Source organism: Miniopterus schreibersii, assembly GCF_964146895.1.
Source record: "Miniopterus schreibersii genome assembly, chromosome: 16".
In the NCBI taxonomy this organism is placed as follows: domain Eukaryota; kingdom Metazoa; phylum Chordata; class Mammalia; order Chiroptera; family Miniopteridae; genus Miniopterus; species Miniopterus schreibersii.
This window is the reverse complement of record NC_138116.1, coordinates 27,593,774-27,608,609: the sequence shown is the minus strand read 5'-3', so window position 1 is coordinate 27,608,609 and position 14,836 is coordinate 27,593,774. Positions and strand designations below refer to the sequence as shown.

Below are 14,836 nucleotides of genomic sequence, written 5' to 3'. Positions count from 1 at the left end.
TAGCTATTGCTACTTTTTGAAACATTTAGGTTATTATATAACACTTTTAAAAGGAGAGGAAATAACATATAACAATGTACTCTTTATTTATTAACCTTGAATATCTAGTATTAGGATCACATTAATAGAAGCAATATCTTACCATTCTTTATTTTTTAAAAATTCACCCATAATTGTAGATGTTATATGTGATTGTCCATTTAGTATTCTTTTATAAAGGAATCTCTATTCAGTGCTTTCTAACTGTTTGACTCTTTTTTTTCTCAGTTCTTTCTAATCTCTTTATATCTTAGGTTTTATCTTTTTCTCACTGTATCAAAGTGCTCTCTTAGAGATCCCTTTTAAAACGAAAAGGATTGTGTATGTTTGGGAAAATAACTTTCCTATTTTTCAAAGAATATATTTTCTGCAGTTGAGGGTAGTGTGTGTGTGTGAGAGAGAGAGAGAGAGAGTGTGTTTGCATTTGAATTTGATAGCATAACCAGATCTCATCATTACTGTCTGCTCTGGATAGCCGCATCACTGAAGTTAATAAGTACACATTTCCTCACCTTGCCATATAGTTTCTGTGATTCAGATATGTCCGTAAGAGATCTACTTCCAAGTCTACACAGTGTTCAGAGATCTTCCTGAAAATTTTATTTTCTCAAAATTGTTGACAGGGATTATCCTATAGCAGTTATACAAATTAGAAGCTTGTGGGTCTTATTTTAAAAAGTCAAATGTTCTATTCATTATAAATCCTAAAATAGGGTGGAACGGGTCATTGGGGAGAAAAAGGGACATCTGTAATATTTTAAACAGAAATAAAATTAAAAAAAAAAAAAATCCTAAAATAGCCCGGCCGGACGTGGCTCAGTGGTTGAGCATAGACCTAGGATCCAGGAGATCTCGATTCCCGATCAGAGCACATGCCCTGGTTGTGGGCTCGATCAATGACTCTCTCATCATTGATGTTTTAACTCTCTCTCCCTCTCCCTTCCTCACTCTGAAATCAATAAAGATATATTTTAAAATAAAAATAAATAAATAAAAAATCCTAAAACAAATATTATGAAGTTGTCAAAATATATTTCCAGCTGCATTACTTACAAAAGTTTTAGAGTCGCCAAGGCAGGATTCTTTTTTTAATGTGAGTAATTTCATCTGACAATAGAAAGTAGTGAAAGGCTTTTACACTTACCAGTCAGGGCTGTTTTGCCATCTGCTTGCAAATAAGCATGTTTTATGTCCCAGCTTTGACAAACACACACAAGTGACAGATCAAAACATTTAGCCCCATTTTGCTACCAGGAGGTTGATGGTCAGAAATTAGCAGTTATCATTCCTCAATAAAGCTGAATTTTTTTTAAAAAAATGAGAAGTTGGGAAGGAAAGCCCTAAGTAGTTTTATAGATCCACTGAAATGCTTTATTAAATGTGGGAGGGCATAAATAAATATTTCTTCATATGGCTGGAAGAATGAATCTTCTCTAATGATGGCGTTTTTTGCCTGTCCTTGGAGGATTTGTGGTCAGAGGGGAGAGTTTGACCATTCCAAATATTGGTCCTCATTTACTTAAAAAGGTTTGAGTATAAAAGTAAATTGCTTTTCTTTAGTTCACTTTTCGTGTTGGTTGTGTTTGATGTTACGTATTTGACAAAGAACAATCAGAATTATTCTTAGCCTTATGAAAACCATATTTAAAAATCCCAACTATTTTAATTCAAACAGTTGTTTTATTTCTCAATGATTTATAGATGAAACCAGCCTGTATAAAAGCCCTTACTCGTATATTTAAAATATCTGATCAAGACAACGATGGCACCCTCAATGATGCTGAGCTGAACTTCTTTCAGGTAGCCCTCTTTTTCTGATATTTGCATATCTTGGTGTTTTGTTTTTTTGGTGGGGCGGTGGAGCTGAGGAAAGCTGTAAGAATTTATTAGCTTAAACAATGATATGTTAGTAAACTTGAGTCTCTTTCATGTAAAACTGTCTTTCACATCAAGCTATTTAAGTCTTTGCCTAGGGTCTAAAATTCTCTTATACATAGGAATCAAGGAGACTCTGGTAGTGTTATTTCATGGTACACAGTGGGTGTATTAAGGATGACTCGAAGTCTGAACTCTGAATTATTTTTTTCTTGGTTTTGTATAACATAGCTTCACAAAGAGCCTGTGTTTTAGAAATGTGATGGGGAGCATAGGGAAACTTTCTTTCCTCCTAAGTATTTCATGTTTTACATAAATAATATAAGGCAGAGGCTATCCTAATTTAGAATTTGTTTCTTTTGATTGCAACTCATTGATTTAATATTTCTTTGTAGGTTAATGTTTTTATATATTATCTGGTTTTAATGCTGATTTTTAATGTTTTTTTGCTAGAGAATTTGTTTCAACACTCCTTTAGCTCCTCAGGCTCTGGAAGATGTCAAGAATGTAGTCAGAAAACATATAAGTGATGGCGTGGCTGACAGTGGATTGACACTGAAAGGTGGGTGAATGATGTTTTTCCCCCTTTTGAACTTAATAGTTTCAAAATTTGGCATAAGGTGAAGGTCTTTCTAGCATTATTTATACTTTTAGGAAATGTTTGTCTTTACTCATATGCCTAAAATCTAACTTGGATATGTAGGAGTTGGAAGAGACAGGCAGTTTGGTGGGGATAGTTATCTTTACTGTCAGCATAAATTAGAGGTGGGGAAATTGGTTGGTTCTCAGGAATGCAGAGGTCCATCAGAAGGAAAAAGGATTTCTGGAACAAATTATGAATTGTCCTGACTCATAAGCTTCCTTGAAGTAGAAATTGGTTTTAGGGAAAACATTTTGTCTGTCAGTCAGGCTTACCAAGTACATGTTCCCTGTAGATGTGTGCTGGAACTACAGTAAAGTACGAAATGAAACTGAAAACCAGAAACTTTCATTATAAAACACCAAGACCTATAAAACAATTTCCTTTGTTTTTATTGTATGACTTCTGTTTCCTTGGGATATGTTTTTGGCCCTTTTGCCCAGTGCCATCTCTCGCTGACCTGGGTGTCTGTGTGAAATGACTCTGAAATCAGCTCTGTTTTCATTGAGACATTTGTGAATTTTGTTTTGATTTGACCTTCTAATCAGCAAAACTAGCAAGCGCAGGCTCGGGAGTGTAGCGCCTGCCATTACGTTACGTGCTTTTCTCCCATGTGACTTTGTGTCCTTTCTCGCATCAGCTGTATTTACTGATTCATTTTATTTCAGGTTTTCTTTTTTTACATACGCTTTTTATCCAGAGAGGGAGACATGAAACTACTTGGACCGTGCTTCGACGGTTTGGTTACGGTGATGATCTGGATTTGGCGCCTGAGTATTTGTTCCCCTTGTATGTACCTTTGGCTTTCTCGTTGATTTCACTTGCTAAGTACTTTAAAAGTTTTATTTAGCACATAGGTAGGTAGGCTTTGGGGTACTCAGGAATAATTTAGATTTATAGAGAGGTTTATACCAGGGTTTCTCAACCTCAGCTCTATTGACATTTTGGCCTGGATAATTCTTTGCTGTAGAGTCTGTCCCGTGCATTATAGGATGCTTAGCACATTCTTAGATGCCAGTAACACCTCCTCCCCCATCTGTGACGACCAGAAATGTCTAGCATCTCTAGAAATCACCAGATGTTCCCTCAGGAGTGAAATCATCCCCAGTGGAGAGTCACCGATTTATAGAATGACCCAGACTTTTCTTTTTCTTACAGAGAACACAAGTATTTTTTAAAAATGCATTTTACTGATGAAGATAAAAGATGCTAGGCAAACTGTGTTTGAAGTCAAGAGATGAGGAGTATATTGGTTAGCTTTTTTTTTTTTTCCATTGGTCCTTCCTCCTTCCTAAGGTTTATAGCCTGTTCTTAGCTCAGGATAAAATAAGTATTTTTCCTAAACAACCAGTCTATTTGTGGTTATTTTCCTTTAGATAACGCTATGTTTACATTCTGTTTGTTTAAAAATGGGCCCAGTGTCACCCAGAAACAGGAGACTGCCTTGCTGTAGGATGCCGCCCCTGTGCAGGGAAGTGACGCCCCAAGGCCTGGCTTCAAGGCTTCGGCCTTTCTTTACTTCTTCAGCAGCATGTCATCTTCATGCTGTCCTTTCTCATTTTAGCACAGCACTCCTAGATATCTCTGTAAGGGTTCAGGAAGACTGTTGTTTTTCTCTTCCCCCATCATTGAGGAAACAAAGTTCTTTCTGGTTGGATTCCTGGTCCATTAATCAGTTCTGACTTGAAACCCCTCTCGTCAAAGTTATTAAATCTTGGCTCAAGTAATTTTCCGGGTTTTTCAATAAATCTGTATTGAATGAATGAATGAATCTCCCCCAGGACCTTTTTGTCAAGTTCTTTCCTGTGCCATTTACGTGGGTAGATAAATTCTACAAGGGGCTGCTTATTGCTTTCCTGAGTATGACAGAGAGGAAACCCTACCTCTTACGGCTTTATGGCTTACACTGTTACCTCTTTCTATTTCTTTATGTTCTCTGCCTTGAATTTTCTGCAAAATAGCCTCTTAGAACCACCACTTGAATCTTTCTAGCTTTTTTATTAAACTCTCCTCCTCTGTCCTTCACTCTGTTGCTAGATTAATAGACATACAAATACAGATTTGGCCATGGCACTTCCCTTCAAGACAGGATAAAGCCCAAGCTTCTTAACATGGTACATGAGGTCATTCATGATCTGCTCATGCTCACTCTCTGCCTTCATTCTAGAAGCAAACACGAAACTATTTATAGTCCACCAATCATGTTTTCTACTCAAGGCTTTTGCCCACGGTATTTTCACTCTCCTTCCCCCTCCCCTTAACCTAATTAATGCCTTTTATCCTTCAAGTCTCAATTCAGGTGACAATGTCTTATAGCAGTGCTGACACCTTCCCACCCCCAGGCCAGAGATGTTCCATTTCATGTGGGCTCCTGGAGAATCTTTAGCTCATCCATACTCGGTACTTGGCTCATTGTGTTGAGATAGTGAGGTTATCTGTTTGTAGTCCATCTCCCACTTGAATGTGGTTTCTTGGAGGGAGGAAGCCTGTCTTGTTTTTGTGTCCCTAGTACTTAGCTCAGTGCATTTGGACTAAATTTAGGGTGGGTCCAAAAGGTCAAATCAGGCAGAAATAACATCTCTTTACATCATTTTGAATTCATTACAATGTTTACATACTTTACAATTTGTTTATATAGAAGGAACAACCCGTTATGGTATAGTCAGTATTATTTGTAAAATATTTTATTTCAACCTGCCCTTCAGATATTTAAGAACACTTTACATATCAACTCTGAATGAGCATTATTTTGACCCCTGAGGACTGCCATGCCACTCTAGTGACTTTCCTGGGAAAGTCTAAATGGCCCCAGCAAAGATGTTTTGTTAATGGTGTTATCCCACAAAAAGACTTGTTGCAGTTTTATATTCATTCTTAAATTAAATTTTAATATTTGATTAATAATTTGTTTTACTCTTACATTTTTTCATCAACAGGCTAAAAATACCTCCTGATTGCACTACTGAATTAAATCATCATGCATATTTGTTTCTCCAAAGCACCTTTGACAAGCATGATTTGGTAAGCTCTTAGCTGTAATTTTGCATGATAAAATATTTTTCAATGAGTGATTTAACTCTGTTCCCTTAGCTATGGGGTCCTCATGTCACACAGCCAAAAATTACTTAAACTCTCTTAAGTTAAACTAGCAAAAATGCTTCCTTTTATTTATTTACTTGTATTGTTTTCTGAAGGTGAAAAAGTCTAGAAAAACTAGACTTTCTCTAGATGAAAAGTCTAGTTTCTATAGATTCTTCCATAAGTTTTCATATATACATGTAAGAAATTTTCTTGATAACATGGAAAATTTCTTTTCATGTGTTAGTTTTTAGAAGCATAGCTTTACTAGACTAGAGGGCTTTTGTGTTTAGGAATTATTTTCTTAGCTTTCTAAACTTTATGCATACTTCCTTGTGTATCTTCAGGATAGAGACTGTGCTTTGTCACCTGATGAGCTTAAAGATTTGTTTAAAGTTTTCCCTTACATACCTTGGGGACCAGATGTGAATAACACAGTTTGTACAAATGAAAGAGGCTGGATAACCTACCAGGGATTTCTTTCCCAGTGGACGTGAGTATAGAGCTCACCTGCTTCCTCTAGAATTACCACTAGTTTAAAATTATGGTGTAGCACATTCATCATTTTGTAAGTTTTTCAGATTTTATGGAGTGTTTTAATCATAGTAAGAAGGATTCGTAGTGCTGTTATCCCTCAGGTGAACTTTAGTGTTCTATAAATTTATCAGGAAGGGATCTGTTTGCTTTTGAATGATGTTCAGGGGAACAGTAATAAGTCTTACATCAAAAGTGAGCTAAACTTTAATCCTTTTTTGATTAAGGGAATTGGAAACATCATTATTATTGCACAATTCATCATTACTATTGCACCTTCAGAATATGAGGAGAGCATATTTTACTTGTCACTGAAGACTAAATTTAAGGTTTTTGTTGTTGTTTGTTTTTAATGCACTCCTAGTGAGGGTTTGTCTACAGTCTGGGTACAGCCTGGGTGATATTGTATCTAGGGTGCTAAGGAAATCCTGTGGTTGTGTATGATGACATAATTACTTTAGTATTGGTGAGATTAACTTTCTTAACACCAGAACCTATTTTTTTTTCAAATCATAAAAAGGCTAACTAATTTCAAGTACCTTTCAGTTATTTTTGCTCCTTTAACAAACCTTTTCACATTTAATTATCATTAAATTCTCAACTAGCCAGTATTTGCAGTATACTCTGTAACTTGGGAAGTAATTATATTTAAAAAATCCCTGCTTTAGATTTTACCAGCAGCTCACTGCTCACCTATGTGGCCTTGCTCTGTCTGGGCAGGTGGAATAGATGCAGGAATCCCCCCACATCTTGCATTCCCCTCCCTTCTGTGCCTTAAGAATGGCACTGTAGGAAAAACTACGGTAGGGCACATGGGAAATTAAAGCAGTCTGACAAAACTTATCGGGATCTGTGCTAAAATTATTTGAGCTGTTGGAATTTTTTTTCTATAAATGTTCATTGAGGAACTTTTCACATTTTAAACTCTTCTGTTTCCTAGGCTCACAACCTATTTAGATGTACAGCGGTGCCTAGAGTATTTGGGCTACTTAGGCTATTCAATATTGACTGAACAAGAGTCTCAAGCTTCAGCCATTACAGGTAGCTATCTAAATACTAATTAGTAAAAAAACTAGAAAAAATTTTTAAGATTCAACTTTCATATGTAAAAAGAGTGAACATAAATATATATTTGCTAGTCTTCTATATCTACACTCTTATTTGTTTTCCCTGTGATTTGATGCTTGCTTTTGAGTTGAGATTGTTTGCTTTTATTATTTATAGAAAAAGGAAGAGCAGAGATTTTACTTCTAGTTTATTCCTGAGGGTACCCCAGTGATGAAAATCAGGGAGAGCCACAGACATTAAAATATCATTTGTCTAGTGTTTTAATTTTCTTCGAACATTAAAAACAATGCATATTAACACATGATCCTAATATTGAACTGACTGTACATCTCTCATGTTTGTAATCATTTTTCACATAAATTTTTCACGGATCTTGTTATTCTTGCCAGGCAGTGTCTTCCACTTAAAACCCATAGGCATGGAAATAACACATTAGGGAACTGACATTTAAAGTCTTTCTTATATCGTAATTGGTTGGGGGAAAGTGCCGTATTTTACAGGAAACCCCAGCACAAGAAGACAACCAATCATAAACTGACAGAGCAAGGACCCTTTAACCAATTAGTATTTTAGTTCATCATCAAAGAGTAGGGAACCAATTGCTAGCCAGCATGAGGTTTATTTCGTGCAACAAAATACTGTGGACATTTTTCTGTATCACTAAATAGACTTTTATATGTCTTTAATGCTAATAATGTGTCATCATATGGATGTTCTACACCTTAACCCATAACTATTGTGTGTTATCATTTTCAGTTTTTTGCCTCTGGTGAGCTTTGTTGCAGTTGAATCTTTAGCTGCAGCTTAAGGAGGCCTCTTTCCCTCAGGAAGAGATGCCCCATTGCTCTGGCCTGCCTCTTTCTCAGATTTACATTAGAAAGGCCAGTTAACCCCAAAGTGCATATCCCTTTACCATTTATAGATCCAAAGGAGTGCAGATTTGAGAGAGCGTCTTTTAGTTTGTAACTTGTTATGACAATAACTTATCACAGAAAAAAGGTGAGACATAATGTTGGCTATGTTTATTGTAATTTTAATTCAGTTTTAGGATATGATTTTCCTTATGAAAACGCAGTACTTATTTTACGATTAAATAAATTTCATTTGGTTACTAGCCAACTTTCAGAAATGCATCTTTTCCACTGAGGCCCTTCTATATTATATTTAGTACTTTATTTCACATATAGCTTGACTGTTGTACAATGTGTTTATTGATAAAAGTGATAAGTAGCAATACTCTTTTGCAGAAGAAAGTAAAATGGAGGCTCAGTGAGTCTAAGTGGTACATAATTAGTTTTTTTTCTTTTTAGTAACAAGAGATAAAAAGATAGACCTTCAGAAAAAACAGACTCAAAGAAATGTGTTCAGATGTAATGTAATTGGGATGAAAAACTGTGGGAAAAGTGGAGTTCTTCAGGCTCTTCTTGGAAGAAACTTAATGGTGAGAAGTTCAGAAATTACAATTTTATCCGACAAATATTTATAGTCACAAGTGTGCATAATTTTTTTTTATAGCCATTAATCTTTCTAGATGATTACTAGAACTCAGTGACCTGTGTATATTAGTAAACTACAATCTAAAGTGCAATAATAGCCTTAGCCAGTTTGGCTCACTGGTTAAAATGTCAGCCTATGGACTGAAGGGTCCCGGGTTCGATTCCAGCCAAGGGGGCATTGTATGTCAGTTGCAGGCCCCATCGCTGCATGTGGGAGGCAACCAATTGATGTGTCTCTCTCACATCAGTGTTTCTGTCTCTGTATCTCTCTCTCTCTCTCTCTCTCTTCCACTCTTTCTGAAAAGCAATGGAAAAAATATCCTTGGGTAAGGATAAAAAATAAATAAAAATAAAATAAAGTGTAACAGTAATCCTGTTGAACTGGCTTTATCTTTGTTTATTTGTTTTCAGTATACTTTCTTTTTTATTGCATTTATTGGGGTGACATTGGTTAATAAAATTACGTAGGCTTCAGCTGTACAGTTCTACATATATCTGTATATTATATTGTAATGTGTTCACTCTATCTTGTTTTGATGTTAGCTATCATTTGTCTTTTTTAAAAAAATATATCTTTATTGATTTCAGAGAGGAAGGGAGAGGGCAAGAAAGAGAGAGAGAAACATCAATGATGAGAGAGTCATTGATCGGCTGCCTCCTGCACCCTCCCGACTGGGAGCCCACAACCCGGGCATGTGCCCTGACCGGGAATTGAACCTCGATCTCCTGGATCCCAGGTCGATGCTCAACTGCTGAGCCATGCCAGCTGGGCTGTCTTCTTTTTTTAAAATTTATCTTTATTGTTAAAAGTATTATGGATGCCCCTTTTTTCCTCCTATTCACCCTCTCTTCCCCGCTCCTGCCTCCTCCCCAGGCTTTCAGTGGTCATTCGTCTTTTTTTTAAAACCAGTGTTTAGCTGAGGATTGAGTGAACACATATGTGAGAGCCCTAACAGTGCTTGGCATGAAGTAAATATACAGTAAATACTTCGAATTGAATCCTGAAATAGAATTCTGACTACTGCTTTGAGTAAGGAGATGGACGTACTTCCTGATGAGTCTCGTATCAGCTGAAATTGTAGTATAATGAGAACTGCCAGCAGGCGGCTCTGGAGTGCAATTTCAATAATGTTGTTTACTTCCTTTTCAGCTACTGCTTTCACTTTGTGCTGAGCAAATGCATCTTTTGTCTTAGACCTTAAGAACTAAGAAACAAAGTCAATATCCCCTTTGTACTGATAAATAATACATAGTGTAGGAAGAAGGCCCTTTTATTTATGACAGACCCATGTGTATACATATTGACAACTAGTTACTGTAATGTCTTACTGTAGATATTTGGTTGTTTTCAGAGGCAGAAGAAAATTCGTGATGATCATAAATCCTACTATGCGATTAACACTGTTTATGTGTATGGACAAGAGAAATACTTGTTGGTAAGAAGTTCTCTGGCATATAAAGATGATTACTTATTAGGTATATTTTTAAGAGACTCTTTGAAAACTAATTGGGTTTAATTTAATGGTTATATATAGAACTTCTGTGTGATTTTTTCCCCCCCACTTGGTTTATTCATTGGAATTAATTTTAATTCCCTTGATATGCATGGTGATTACATGGGTATACCTATAAGTAAAAATTCATCTGTGTGCTTAATTGTATGTTATACTACAATAAGAAAGTAAAAACAAATTAATTCCTCTTTACTTTTTCTTGCACTTTTATTTTAAAAAATTATCCTCTACCATTAATTACAAATTAATATGAAAACCTTAGTGCAGGTGCTTGATAGTGTATCGATAATCTGAATTGAGTTTTATCTATTAGGGAAAGAGTATAGTTAACAAATGTATGAGCCTAAAGAAAAAAAAAGAATGGAAGAAGGGTGTAACTGAAAAGATACTATGAAATGCAGTGGAAAGAGAGTTTATGTTCTGTTTTGACCCAGTCACATTTCATTTTGACCCCTGGTCCACCATTGATTAGCTGTGTTACCTCAGGCAAGTGGCTTACTGTATCTGAGCCTGAGTTTCTTATTAAGATAGCTAATATTCTCGTATAAACAAACGATAGGTACTAGAAAAAGTTTTTTCCCTGTCTTTTTCTTTTTTGGAAGTAATTTATCCTGCCAAATGATAACGTGAATCTTATACATATTTTACTCTTTGTGATAAAAGTTCTTTGTCAGTTTCTTATTAAACCTTATTTATCTCCCGTTCTTTCCCTGTAAGTCTAGTTCTACTTACAGTGTACTCAGTAAACACTGCTGTTAGTTTTCCCGTTCTAGTCTTACACTGTTTTTTGTGAATCAGCGTCTCTCTTGCCTGAATGTCCGAGTGTGTTGTTTGGAACCTGTTGAGTCACTTCTCACTACACTTCCCTTTCTTCTCAACAGAGAGGCACTACCTTATAGAGCTCGGTACTTGTTGGATCATTGACATATCACAGATAAGATGTTTCCTTAGAAGTGTTTGGTTAACATGGGAAAGTGTAGGCACTCAAGCAGAAGAAGACCGTGGTGCAAAGGGCTCTTTGCTTTTTGGTTTTTGACTGGTGGGGGAGATCAGGCTGTGTGGTAGGATGGAAATGGACTTGGAATCATATCTGTGATGAAATTTTGGCCTCATGAGATTTGTTGGGTGTGTTATCTTAGGCAGTTGACTGAATCCCTTTAGCCCTGTCTTCTTATGTTTCGAATGTAGGGAATGCAGGGAGAGGGCCTGCCCGGCACACTTTAGTCGCTCAGTAAACAGTAACTTCTGTAGACCTTAATCACCATTTTTAATTCACAAAATCGGAAGCTACGTGTGTATCTGCACTTCCTACTTCTAAAAATGGTCTGAAAATGTATGCCTAACTAGTATTTTTTAATTAGGAAGTTAGGTTAAACAAGTAATAAAACATTATGACTTTAATTCCATGCTGGTATTCTGACATTTATGTTTGTCATTATCTTTTGCTTTTTACAAGTTGCATGATATCTCAGAGTCGGAATTTCTGACTGAGGCGGAGATCATTTGTGATGTCGTATGCCTGGTATATGATGTCAGTAACCCCAAATCCTTTGAATACTGTGCCAGGATTTTTAAGGTTTGTTGCTCTTTTGGTCTATAACTAAGTTTAACTTTATATGGAGTTTAATGGAATTGCAATGTGGTATTTTCTAATCAAGAAAATCATTTATGGAGCTTTTAAAAAAATACTTACACCTGTGTCCTGTCCCTAAAGGTTCTGGTTTTATTCTGAGGTGGTAAGGTTCCAGACGTCTGTGTTTTTAAAAACATTTTTTCCATACATGACTCTGATTTGCATTCCTGGTTAAGAACCTCTGTATTAATGGAAGTTCTTAGCTGTTAGGAATGCACATGGGTTGTAGTTGGCAGCTACATCAAGGATAATAGTAGAACAAGGGGGAAAACCAGAGGCTTGAAAAGTTACTAGTCACTTTAAGATTATCAACAAGATTCCATTGGAGTTACCAAATTAAGATAAAATAATCCAGCTGACTATTAAGCATCCATTAAAATGGTTTTGAATTCTGAAAACATGAGAGATTCAGTATTGTATATTTTTAAATGTTTAGCATGACTGCAACTATATAAACATGTGGTATATAAATACATATACTTAAGGACTAAAGGTAATATGAAAATAGTGTGCTTTTGGATAGAGGAATTTAAGTGGATTTCTTTTTTTTTCCTTCAAAATATCATGTCTTTTTAATAATTTTTTTTTCAAATGTAATGAATCTAAAGAAGCATTATAGGCTATATTGTTCCCAGCATTAGAAAAGTGGCCCTAATCTTACTATGAGACTGACCTGGACCACTATTGGTGCTTTGCCTATCCAGAGAAAAATTTTAGTACACATTTAATTAAACAGTAATTTTTGAACTTGTCATCAGATTTTGATTTTATTTTTTTATTCTATAGCAACACTTTATGGACAGCAGAATACCTTGCTTAATCATAGCTGCAAAGTCAGACCTGCATGAAGTTAAACAAGAATATAGTATCTCACCTGCTGATTTCTGCAGGAAACACAAAATGCCTCCACCACAAGCCTTCACTTGCAATACTGCTGATGCACCCAGTAAAGATATCTTTGTTAAACTGACCACAATGGCCATGTACCCGTAAGTACTTGCTCTGCCATCATTGTCATGTTGCATGGTTCATTACAACATTGCATATTGCATGCCATTATTAGCCATGAGGGTGGGACCTTTGTCCTGTAGAAGTTGTTCAGCAACAGAAAGAGACTTTGTAATGAGAAGGTACAAATTTGAGTAAATGCAAGTTTGGTTTGGGTGCCATAATAAAATTATATAAACAGCACTTCTGACAGTATTTGTATATTTTTGAGCAGGTTGTAACTATCCTAATAGGATAGTACAATAAAACTCAGCTCTCTACCTAGCATTTAAAAAACAAACAAACAGTCTAACTGCAATAAAATGGGGTTGGCATATGTTGCTTTATGCTTATAAGGCATTTCCATATGAGCAAAAAGTTCATTTTTATATTTTTCTGTTGATTAATTGAGCTTGAGTGTGTGAAGGATTCTAAAATCTTTTATGAATTTAAATTATGGGTGTGTTTGAGTTCAGGATATAATGTCTTTTTTAAGTGCTGTAAAAAGTAGTTGTAATTGGAATTCCTGCTATATAAATGTTTTACATTGTGTTATGCCACAACTTTTATGTACATTTATTGTATATGTATCTATACATGCATATGCACAGCACATAACTGTGGTCATCTCATAGTTTACTGCCTTAAAATTGCATGGTTCTTAATGGCATTCTCCTCGAGCACTGTGTATAAATTCTGTTTTGTAACAAGATAGTTTTTCAGGCAGTGCGTTTCTCAGGACTTTATAGTTTATTCTGTTTAAAATTGTGTTATTCTCTAAATTATTATTCTTATGAAAACTGCAGTATGAAATAGAGTAATCAAACATTGCTCTAAACAAGTTTTTCAGAAAGTTGTTAGTTTGTTACAGATTTTTCAAGTCAGAGTTAACTTTACTGCTATTCCATTAACTAATTAATACTTTTGAAAAACTGCAGTAAACCCTTGAAATTCTATTTATGTTGGAAAACAAGTCATTTCTATTACTATTAGATAAGCACAGCCTTATTTATGTTTTACCTTTGCTTTAAAACTCTCGTGTATGTATCTACAGAGAGGATCATTACAGAGACAGACTCTCCCGAGACACGGGCAGCACTGATAGAATAGAGAATTTGAGAAAAATCTGGGTCTTTCTAAAAACTGCTTTGTAAGTTACTTTTTCTTTATGGCTTCTGTGGGATTTTGTTGACATTTTCTTATAGATGAGCAAATCTCCTTTCTTACCATAATTAACATTTAGTAGTTATCCAGAAACGCACTGCTTGGTCAGGCTTACGGCCTAACTGTATATTATGATGTCTTTTTTTTACTGTGTAAATGCACTATTTTAATCTCGTAAATAACTGCAACTGTGTTTTTAGATCAGCATCTTTAAAACATTTTACTGTAATTTGTGTGTGTGTATGTGTGTGTGTGTATATGATAAATGTACATACTTGGACACTTGTTTATATGGTTAATCCCAAACTCCTTCTCATGAAGCATCTCCCTGTTGCTAAGCATACTTTGCATCCCTCCTTTTTGGTGGGTGGAGCCTGTGTATGTTCAACAGTCAGATACAATTTATAAAAACAGATGGATTCCAGTATGACAGCTGGCAGTGTCTTAGTAGCAGTGATATGTTCATCATCACAAGTCAAGTTTTAAAAAGGAATGTCTTGAGCCTATAAGAGTTTTTTAAAATAAATTAATCCTTGTTTTTCTTCATGTTGGGAATTAGGCATTATTGGGATGCTGCTAATCTCCACAACCATGCCACTTGTGCGCTGTGGTCTCACCAGATCTCACAAGCTAAGCCGAGTCAGATTGGGCCAGTCCTTTGACTGAGAAGCTGTTAAAAAAATGTTCAGGTGTTACAGGAAGTGATGGCACTGATTCATCATCAGGTGGCGCTCTTCTGAGGGGGTTCTGCGCCAGTACCTCCTCAGGGGTGGGGTGGTAGCTTTGTATGTCTGAGTGGCTCTGACCA

The 14,836-nt window shown here is 35.8% G+C and overlaps 1 protein-coding gene across 7 annotated transcripts in view; it reads left to right on the top strand.

Moving 5' to 3' along the window:
- RHOT1 (ras homolog family member T1) overlaps nucleotides 1-14,836 on the top strand; it is a 52,682-nt gene that overhangs the window by 24,884 nt on the left and 12,962 nt on the right. For 4 of the 7 annotated variants that reach the window (XM_081115699.1, XM_081115697.1, XM_081115694.1 and 1 more), the window contains exons 9-19: nucleotides 1,741-1,839; nucleotides 2,368-2,476; nucleotides 3,223-3,343; nucleotides 5,491-5,575; nucleotides 5,980-6,125; nucleotides 7,107-7,207; nucleotides 8,545-8,675; nucleotides 10,083-10,166; nucleotides 11,701-11,820; nucleotides 12,664-12,866; nucleotides 13,919-14,014. In XM_081115699.1, the coding sequence (XP_080971825.1) occupies nucleotides 1,741-1,839; nucleotides 2,368-2,476; nucleotides 3,223-3,343; nucleotides 5,491-5,575; nucleotides 5,980-6,125; nucleotides 7,107-7,207; nucleotides 8,545-8,675; nucleotides 10,083-10,166; nucleotides 11,701-11,820; nucleotides 12,664-12,866; nucleotides 13,919-14,014 (1,295 nt within the window). The remainder of the gene's footprint in view (nucleotides 1-1,740; nucleotides 1,840-2,367; nucleotides 2,477-3,222; nucleotides 3,344-5,490; nucleotides 5,576-5,979; nucleotides 6,126-7,106; nucleotides 7,208-8,544; nucleotides 8,676-10,082; nucleotides 10,167-11,700; nucleotides 11,821-12,663; nucleotides 12,867-13,918; nucleotides 14,015-14,836) is intronic. The other 3 variants (XM_081115696.1, XM_081115693.1, XM_081115698.1) reach the window with 1 other exon arrangement.